General features: G+C 56.5%; 1 protein-coding gene across 2 annotated transcripts in view; it reads right to left on the bottom strand.

Moving 5' to 3' along the window:
- Positions 1-3,831: 3,831 nt before the first annotated feature.
- ZER1 (zyg-11 related cell cycle regulator) overlaps positions 3,832-9,352 on the bottom strand; it is a 32,300-nt gene continuing 26,779 nt past the window's right edge. For both annotated transcript variants that reach the window (XM_039229632.1, XM_039229633.1), the window contains exons 14-16: positions 9,156-9,253; positions 7,698-7,800; positions 3,832-5,506 (exon numbers count right to left, since the gene is read on the bottom strand). In XM_039229632.1, the coding sequence (XP_039085563.1) occupies positions 5,449-5,506; positions 7,698-7,800; positions 9,156-9,253 (259 nt within the window). In that variant the 3' untranslated portion in view covers positions 3,832-5,448. The remainder of the gene's footprint in view (positions 5,507-7,697; positions 7,801-9,155; positions 9,254-9,352) is intronic.

Here is a 9,352-nt window from a genome sequence, read left to right as displayed (position 1 = left end):
GGGCCCTTTGAGGAAGAGAGGCCGCAGCCATTCTCGGATTGGTGGATCCTGGGGGTGGGCGGGGTCTTCTTGGGTCGGGGAGGCTGCCTATTGGATGGCAGCTGCGGCCGAGTAGGCCCTCGAGCCAACAGGTGCCTGAAGAGGTTGGGGGCGGGGCCGGCGCGCGCGCAGCTGGTAACTCCCTTAACCCCAGCCCCCACCAGCCAGGTAACTTTCGAAAGCGGAGAAGCAGGCGCGAGCCTTGACCCCGCCCCCTTGGGCTCCCACCCCGCCCGCCCCTAGCCCCTGGCCTCGCGCATGCGTGCAGGCCCCTGGGTGCTTCCACGCTCAAGGTGTTCGGTGCGACTCCAGGGTTGCAGGATTGTGCCGGCTTCAAAGACATGGTTGAGTTCTAGAGGGGCAGGACTAGTCCTAGGTTGCTCTGTGGTAACACCCTTATCTCCTTGCTATTCATTTTTAGATATTGCAAATGGGGGCGCCTGGGTGGCTCGGTGGGCTCAGCCTCTGACTTCCGCTCAGGTCATGACATCACGCTGTGGGTTCCAGCCCCACGTGGGGCTGTGTGCTGACAGCTCAGAGCCTGGAGCCTGCTTTGGGTTCTGTGTCTCCCTCTCCCTCTCTGCCCCTCCCCTGCTTGTGCTCGCTGTCTCTCAAGAAAAAATAAATAAACCTTAAAAAAAAAAATAGATACTGCAAATGGGATGAGAGCTAAGTGGTCATCCGTGGTGCAGATCCTGGGTAGAAGGGACCAAGTGGAGTCAGAAATACCAGCACGACCTTGGGCAAATTATTGAACCACTCTGAGCTGTTTTCTGTCTATAGTGAGGACTGATAATAGCACCCCCCACACACTAAGGTGGTTGGGAGGATTAAATAATTACAATATCTAGCACGGACTGTCCTCTCCCCTGCTATAAAGCCAACACCTCACCCTGCCAGAAGGACTTGCCCAACCTGAGGCTTCAGGCTATTTTCAGAGGAAACCTCTGCAGCATTCACTGTTCACACTCCTTCAACTGTGTCCCCAGGGCATTCCCCATTCTTCCCTGCCTTTTCTCTTTCTTCCTTTCTTTCTTTCTTTCTTCCTTCCTTCCTTCCTTCCTTCCTTCCTTTCTTTTCTTTCCTTTCTTTCCTTTCTTTCCTTTCTTTCTTTCTTTTCTTTCTTATGTTTTATTTATCTCTAGGAGAGAGAGAGAGAGAGACAGCGTGAGCAGGGGAGGGGCAGAGAGAGAGGGAGTCACAGGCTCCAGGCTCTGAGCTGGCAGTCAGCACAGAGCCCGACGCGGGGCTCGAACCCACTAACCGCGAGATCATGACCTAAGCGAAAGTCGGACGCTTAACCGACTAAGCCACCCAGGCTCCCCCTTCCCTGGCTTTTCCACTCACACCTCGCATTGATACCAGCATCCACCTTCTTTCTCCAACTGACCCTACAGTACACTCTTCTGACATCCACTGTTTTGCCAGCCCAGCATTCCATTTTCTGTTGAGGAACTGACGCTTCCCCATTCCACGTGGTTCTGGGGGTACTGTGTCCCTCACTCCACAGGGTGGTAGGAGACATGTGGGCATGTGACTCCAGACGGCCAAACTTGGTTCCCTATTTCAATGTCCCCAGTGATTGGTTCTAGGTGGTGGACATGTGACTCAGCAGGGCCAATCAGAATCATTCCGAGAGTGCTGTATAAATGCTGAGAAAGGGGCATTCTTCTGGAGCTCAAGTTTAAAGTATGGGATATAAGGGCACTGGCAGCTACCTTTGCACCATGTGGAGACAGACTGTGGCAGGAGAGAATGAAGCCACCTTATAGAGACATAGAGATAAGCAGCACTGAAAGAGGGAGTGAGAGACAGTCTTAGCAACATTGACTGGGCCCCGGATCCAGCTGTTCCTGAAGCTAATGTTAATTCTCCCGGTTGCGTCAGTCAATGAATTCCCTCCCACCTTTGACTAGCCTGCATAGGTATTTGCGTTGTGTGGCTTTCACTTTCAAATCAATCTTGGTTACTGCAATGGAAAGCTAGTGTGCTGAGTGGAAACACTTAAATAATCCTGAAGCTTCCGGGAGTCAGGCCTTGTGCTGGTGTCGAAGAGAGACAAAGTCAGACTCTAGTTAAAGTGGTAAGGACAGATGTTATCAGTAATATGCTCTTGCAATGTGAACTGAATGCAACTCTGAATGCCCAGGTGACTGGGCGTTTTAAAGGTAGGCTCAGGGAGTGGAGAGAGAGAACAGCAGAGGCTCAACAAGGCAGGGAAGTGAAAATGACAAAGGGTTGCTCAGTGTAGTGCTGATGAGGCCAGCGGTGTGTGCTGGGTGGCAGTAATTGAAGTTAGGTGCCTGTCCTCCCACAGGAACTAGGAAACGGAGGCCTGAGCCTTCCCAAACATTAGTTACACTTTGAAGGAATGGCCTTCAGGTCTCCTGAGTTGTAGATGATACAAATAGAATTCACAGGGACAGAAGTATACGCCACCGGAGGCCCTTTTTAGTAAATGCTCTAAGGGTGGTGTGGGAGTTCTAACAAGGTAGCCTGGAGCTTTTTCAGACAGGCGTTTTAAGGGGGGGCTGGGGTCATCTTAGGGGTGCGACCTTGAGCTGTGTTAGCGATCATGGTTTTTAAAGTAGGGGGAGGGAGGGGCGCCTGGGTGGCTTAGTCGGTTAAGCGTCCGACTTTTGCTTAGGTCATGATCTCGCGGTTCGTGGGTTTGAGCCCCGTGTCGGGCTCTGTGCTGACTGCCAGCTCAGAGCCTGGAGCCAATTTCAGAGTCTGTATCTCCCTCTCTCTCTGACCCTCCCCTGCTCACGCTGTCTCTCTCTCCCCTAGAAATAAATAAAATAAAATAAAATAAAATAAAGTAGGGGGAGGGAGATGGACAAAGTCAGGTGTGGTCAGAGCCTGACCCAGGTAGTTCTTCTGGGTCAAGGTTGAGGCCTAGTTGAGAAGAGGGCTCTGGAGAGCCTGGCCAGAGTTTGCTCAAGAGGTGAGTCTTTGTTTCTGGACACTGGGCACATCACCCGCCTGGCACGTGTGCGGTTGATCCCCTTCGATCTGTTACTGGCACCTAGACTTGTTCAGGGAAGAGCGCTCCCTGACCGGGCGCTGCCTCAGTGGTACTCAGGGGCACCGAGGGCACTGCTGGCCGTCACACCAGGACAAAGCCGGACTCCAGCGACGCCTCCGGCCCCTCCCACTTGTGCCCTTGTCCTTCACTCGGCTGCAACCACACGGGGTGCTTCACGGTTCTCCCCATAAGGCCCTTCTAGAAGGGCCCTCTGTCTATGATGTTCCCCACCCTGCCGGCCCGGCAGCCTTGCCTTTTGCAAGGTCTCCTCTGGTGCGAAGCCTCCCTCCCTCCCTGCTGGGGGACACCATGCTGTGTCTTGCGTCCACACTGAAGGTGCTCTTCCCTCCCCCATGGCTGCGCTGTGGCCCAGCTAACTCCAGTGTCCCCAGGGCCCCCCTCCGTGCTTACCAGCCCACAAGGGACGCCCTCTCTGTGCTCCCTGCTCACTGCACGCTGGGGCGTAATCTCACACCTAGCGCTGTCTCTACCATCAGACGCCACCACCCCGGGCAGGGGCCCCGTTGGGCTGTTGTCAGCTGTACCCCAGTGTCGGCTGGCATGGGGCTGTGGAGAGAATGCAGAGGAGCCAGGAACTTCAGCCCCATCCGCCACCTGTCCCCAGGCTGCAACTGACTGGCCCTCCGGGTCGGGCACGCATATCGACCCGATGTACCCTCCCCGCCGCAGGTCCCCTCACTCGGCCCAGTGCCCAAACCCTCTCCGGACCCCGTCCCTTCTGCAAAAACGACACTCCGCTCTTCTCCACTTTGCACAAAAATGTATTTCTGTGACATCCCAAAGTACAGACATTTACTCAGGCCCCAGGTGGTAAAGCAACGCGATGAGAGCCCCGCCCCGGGTCTGGCTCAGGCCAGGTGAGCATGGAGGGCAGGGGCAGATGTGGCCTGTTTGCCAAGCTTGGGGAGCACGGGGCAGCCGCCCCCTTCCCAGGGCAGGCGGGGACAGACTTCGGGGGAGAAGGCCTGCTGCCTCTCCCGGGGGCTGCTCGTCCAGCCTGTCCTGCCCGGAGGCAGAAATGCCAGAAGAATCCAAAACCAGGCCCAGGGAAGGAGGAAGGAAGAAAGGTCACCCCCGGAGGGATGCCTGCGGAGTCGGCCCTGCTTCCCCAGCGCCTTGCTCTGGAAGGGTGTCCTTACCACCGCCTGTCTCGCTAGAAGCAATTCGGAGCAAGGGAGGACCAGAAGGTATTTCGAGATACACCTGCGGCTCACACTTCTCTGAAACACAGCACGGAGGTTCCCGAGGTGAAGCCTGGGGACAAGGAGGAGAGGCTCGGAAGGGCCAGGCGGGGCCCCTGCAGGCTGGGCCCGGTGCTGGTCTGGAGGCAGTTAGCTGTTGCTGCGGGTCCGGCCGGGGCGGGGACCTCCTGCCTCACAGAGAGACAAGTGGGCTCCTCCAGGCAGCGGGGCGGGTGGGGAGCGAATGAGGCCGGCTCAGTTCTGCTGGTGGGGTGCCTGGGCACCATGAGTACTGCGGGCAGGCGAAGGGCTGGGGGGGGAGGGGCAAGCCCCGGCCCCAGAGGTGCTGGCTTCCAGGGCAGGGGCAGGTGCGGGATGTGTTCGGCAGAAGAGGCAGTGGAATCTGCCTGAGTTCTGGCCAGCCCTGGGCTGGGGCCTTCAGTAGCCTGGGACCTGGTGGGAGACCAGGAGGCACCTCCATAGCAGCGTGGCCTCAGGCGGGCCTGGCCGGAGAACGGCGACGCGGCTGCGAGCCCCGCTCCTGAGCGTCCTCTGGGGCCGGGCCCGCCTGGGCCTGGGCACTCACTTCCTTGCTACAGGCGGCCCACAGCCGGAGCACCAAGGCATCTAGGAGACCCGGTGGGGCTAGTTTTCATCCCAAACCCCGTCAGCCACACCCAGGAGTCCAGATGGGGTTCTCAGGCTTTGGGGGGGTGGGTTGGGGTGCTGGAGTGGGCTGTTAAAAGCCTGCTGCCTCTCCTAATGGGAAGTGAGGCCAGGGTCTGAGGTCACTGGGAAGGGACTGGACTCTCACAACGTTAGAGGCATTTAGTCTGGTGGGGGCAGGAGTGAGTGGCAGCGATGAAGGCTTGGAGTTGGGGCTTGAGGATGGCCGAGGAAGCTGCGGGGACTCAAGGAGTGTTTCTTTTTGTTTTTGTACAGAAATCATACACACAAAACTTCACACTTCCTAACCAAAAAAAATAATATATATATATAATATATATATAATATATATATCTCACTAATGTTAAGGAAAAGCGTCGGTTGTGCAAAAGTCCCCCTGTGTCCCTTCACCCGGCGGGAGGCTCCCCGGTGGGGTTCTGCCAGCTGGGCTGCTTGAGAGCTTCCTCCTGGCCTCGTGGTCCAGAGCAGTGGCGGCCGTGGGGACGGAGGCCTCTATCTGGACGTGTCCATGTTCTCCTCTTTAAAGTTACTGCAGTGCTCAATCACCTTGCTGGAGACGTGGGAGAGACAGGATGAGAGGGCGGCCTCAGGTCACGGTGGGCCCAGCCCTGCCTGGCTGATGAAGCAGATGTCACCAGGGACGCTGGCTGAGGTGACCCGCAGGCCCCTGAGGGATGCCCAGGAAAACACTACCTGCGGCCATGAACACCATCGGCGCCCTGTGCTCCCCTCCCCGCTCCCCCTGCCTCAGCGCCAGAGCCTCTGTGGTTAGGGGCTCCCCTGCAGCAGCTCGGGCCTGACCTTCACGACCCGCTGCTCCTTTCTTGAGCACTGTCTTCCTTCCTTTCCCCCTGCTTACTCAGGCCTTTTTTTTTTTTTTTTTTAATGTTTTATTTATTTCTGAGAGGGAGAGAGAGAGACAACATGAGCAGGGGAGGGTCAGAGAGAGAGGGAGACACAGAATCTGAAGCAGTTTCCAGGCTCTGAGCTAGCCGTCAGCACAGAGCCCGACGTGGGGCTTGAACCCATGAACCGTGAGATCATGACCTGAGCCGAAGTCGGACGTTTAACCGACTGAGCCCCCCAGGCGCCCCTACCTGGGCCTTTTTCTTCTACAGAGTCTACCAGTGGGCCCCAAACTGCCTGCGTGTCACATTTGCCCAAAGGTTCGAGGTGATTGGGTGGGGGCTGTGGCACCACCCCTGCATGAGGGTCCCTGACACCCTGCAGAGGCAAGGCCAGGCCCCGGGCAGCGGTCGGGAACTACCACTGGGACTCAGGGCCCCAGTCTCTCGCCCCCTCTGGGCTGACCCTCGAGAAGCAGTGCCCTACTGTAGTCACCCTGGACCCCAGATGGCCTTCCCATTCAACACTAAGCTTTTGGGTTGGGCAGGGGCCAGGGGCAGTGTTCATGGCAGCCCCATATATATGCTGAAGAGGTGCCCAGGGTAGGGCAGGAGCGGGAGGGGTGGAGTGACTCCTGAGCTCCCTTGTAGTGTCACTCACATCTGCTTCAGATGGGCTGGCCAGCTTGGATACACATCTCAGGTCTTACGGGGATGTTCAAAGGGACTGGGGTAGATTTATGGGTCAGTTTTTCCCAGCCTCTCAAATCTCCTGCAATCCCTCCTGATAGCTCCCAGACCCACCGGAAAAGAAAATCTAGGGTAGGCCTGTACATATTTAAGAATCTTTTCCCGTGATTCTTTAGGGAGATTCAGTTTGAGAACCACTCAGTTTACCATTCTCAGACTCAGACAAATCTGTCAATGACTGTTTATGAAGTGCCTTTGCCACAGGAAGTGGCAGAAACAGCCGGCCCTCGGCAGCCCAGCGAGACCTTGTTTGAGAGCCTCTTAGCTCCAGGCCCTCCTCCTTGATGCTCCTGATTCTACACCGTGTTCACAACCGGGGTAAATGCAAGCAGGCTTCCTTCTGGAATGGATCCCAGAGAGAGCGAGGTCGGTACTACCGATTGCCATGTGCAGGGTCCATGAAGGTGGCTCGTGCGCTGATGGGTGCGGGACCAGGGCTGCCGAGGTGTCAGACACGGCCGTGAAAACTGCACAGCAGCCGGGCCTGGCGGCTCTGGGAGCCTTTGCACCCAGAAACCCACTCCCACTTGCCCGCCAGCTCTCGAGTGAGCTCTACCACCCCGTGGCCTCTCTTTATTTGGAAGGTCTTTGGCCAAAAGGTAATGATGAATTTTGGGGCGCCTGGGTGGCTCAGTCAGATAAACCTCCGACTCTGGCTCAGGTCATGATCTCACAGCTCGTGGGTTCGAGCCCCGTGTCGGGCTCTGTGCTGACAGCTCAGGAGCCTGCACTGGATCCTGCATCTCCCTCTCTCTCTGCCCTTCCCCCATTCACTCTCTGTCTTTCGAAAATGAGTAAATGTTAAAAAAATAAATAAATGAATAAAAAATGATGACTTCCGACCTGACTTGCTAAGGGCCAGTAAAGAGAGGAAGAAATCGTTGGGAGTAAGAGAAAGCGAAGCTTACGAATGAGGACAATGATGCTCTGTCTGCAGCCGGATGATCTAGTTTCCAGCCACACTGTGGCCGAAATGACGTTCAGGGAGGCCCCTGCTGGACGTGGGGTACACTGTCCACTCCACGCTCAACTCCTGCGTTGCCCCTGGGAATCTCAGCCAGCCCTAACCCCCAGAGCTCCCCCCCGCCTGCGGTGTCCCCCACACCCCTAAACCAAGGCTGCAAGTGGAAACACTGCCCATCTTACCGGGCCATTTCCTTGGTCTCCTGCCGGGCGGTGGCCATCTTGATCATGTCCCTCAGAAGGGGCAGCCCCCCTTCTTTGATCAGCAGGGGGCAGTACTTGTCGGCTGCGGGAGGGGCAGACAGCAGGTGGTCAGGGGAGGTCTTCCCAGCACCCTGTGGCCCAGAACCCACCCTTGCGGTGAGGGCCGCCCGCCCAGAGGGGTGGGGTGCAGACACAGGCCTGGTGAGGACTCCGTTGCACCCGGGAGGAGGCGTGCTTGCCCGGCCCCTTGGGCCTGAGCTCCTGGGTTTACTGCGGGATCAAGGGGTGAGTCCTTGGAAAAGGTGACTTTGGTAAAACTACAGATTCGTAAGCCCTGCACTCGGGCATTCTGATTCAACAGACCCAGGAGCCTGCATGCCTGTATTTGTTTGTATTTTTAACAAAATGCCACCAGGCGATGCTGGTGACCAGCCAGGTTGGAACCACCGCTCGTGCCTATTATTGGGCGGTTTCATGGTTCTTGCCGATAAAGAACATTCTAGTGCTCAGGACCCAGGGCTTTACACTCTGTGGAGAACACGGGCATTTCAGTGGACCACCGCCCCCCCAACCCCCCACCCCCGGCCCCCGCAGCTCTGCGTAGTAGGAGCTATTTTTATCCCCTCCATTTTATAGATGAAAGAACGGAGGTTCAGAGAGACAGAGGCTTGTCCAAGGGGGTCCCAGCTCAGGGCGCCTTCCTCCGTCCTACGCTGCCTCTCTGACAGAAGGTACTACATTTTCGTAAGGCTAACCTCAAGCAGTAATGAAAAAGGCGAATGCTTATTGGAGAGCTGGTATGGGCCAAGCACTGTTCTAAGCACTTCACACACATCTGATTTTACAGCAATCCTGTGTTTATCCCATTTTAAAGATGAGGAAACCGAGGCCCAGAGAGGTTGAATAACTCGCAAGAGGTCACATGACCAGGAAGAAAGGCATCGAGGGTCAAACCTGGTCTGTCATCAAGGTCTGTTAGTGCTGCATCTCTCTCTCCTCCACCCAAAGCCACTGAGTAGAGGACGTTCAGTCTCTTTGAGGGGAGGGCAGGACTCTCTTTGCGGAATAAAGTTAGGATTGCTTTAAAGTTCTCTCCTGTTCCCTGGGAAGTCTGTTTCCTCGGGGGTTGGTTCTCTGTTGCGGTTGCTTTTACTCCATCTTCCAGAAGGCACTGAGATTTTTGACTAGTCACTTATCTGGAAGCAGGAGGCATTAAGAAAGCTGTCTGGGAGCTCTGGACGGGCCGGCTGGCCTGCCTGGCTTGCTTCTGGAGATGAGGCCAGGCCAGCCATTATGCTGGGCGGCCCGAACATTCTGGGAAGAGGAGGGCTGTGCGCTCTTAGTGCTCCTCATCTGGTTATAAGCTCCCTGAGGGCAAGCCGGCTTGCAGCCAGGGGAGCATCCCTACGTCTGAACAAAGGACGAGTGGGTACTCACGGTAGACAGACACGAGGTTGTACAGGGCCCAGGTGGCCCAGTGCTGGCTGACAGGGGAGATGCCCTGGGGAAGGAGGCGAAGAATTGGCTCGAATGACCTGTGGAAAGAAAAATCAAGGTCATATCTCATGCCAGGGGCATCTTCTCTTGTGGAGGGTTCTCCTTCTGGAGGGTCCTGTAGCCAACCCAAACGGCTA

The sequence above is a fragment of the Hyaena hyaena genome, unplaced genomic scaffold (genome assembly GCF_003009895.1).
Source record: "Hyaena hyaena isolate Hyena2069 unplaced genomic scaffold, ASM300989v1 scaffold_38, whole genome shotgun sequence".
Lineage (NCBI taxonomy): Eukaryota > Metazoa > Chordata > Mammalia > Carnivora > Hyaenidae > Hyaena > Hyaena hyaena.
Note: the sequence above shows the minus strand (reverse complement) of the source record. Positions and strands in the feature narration are given on the sequence as shown.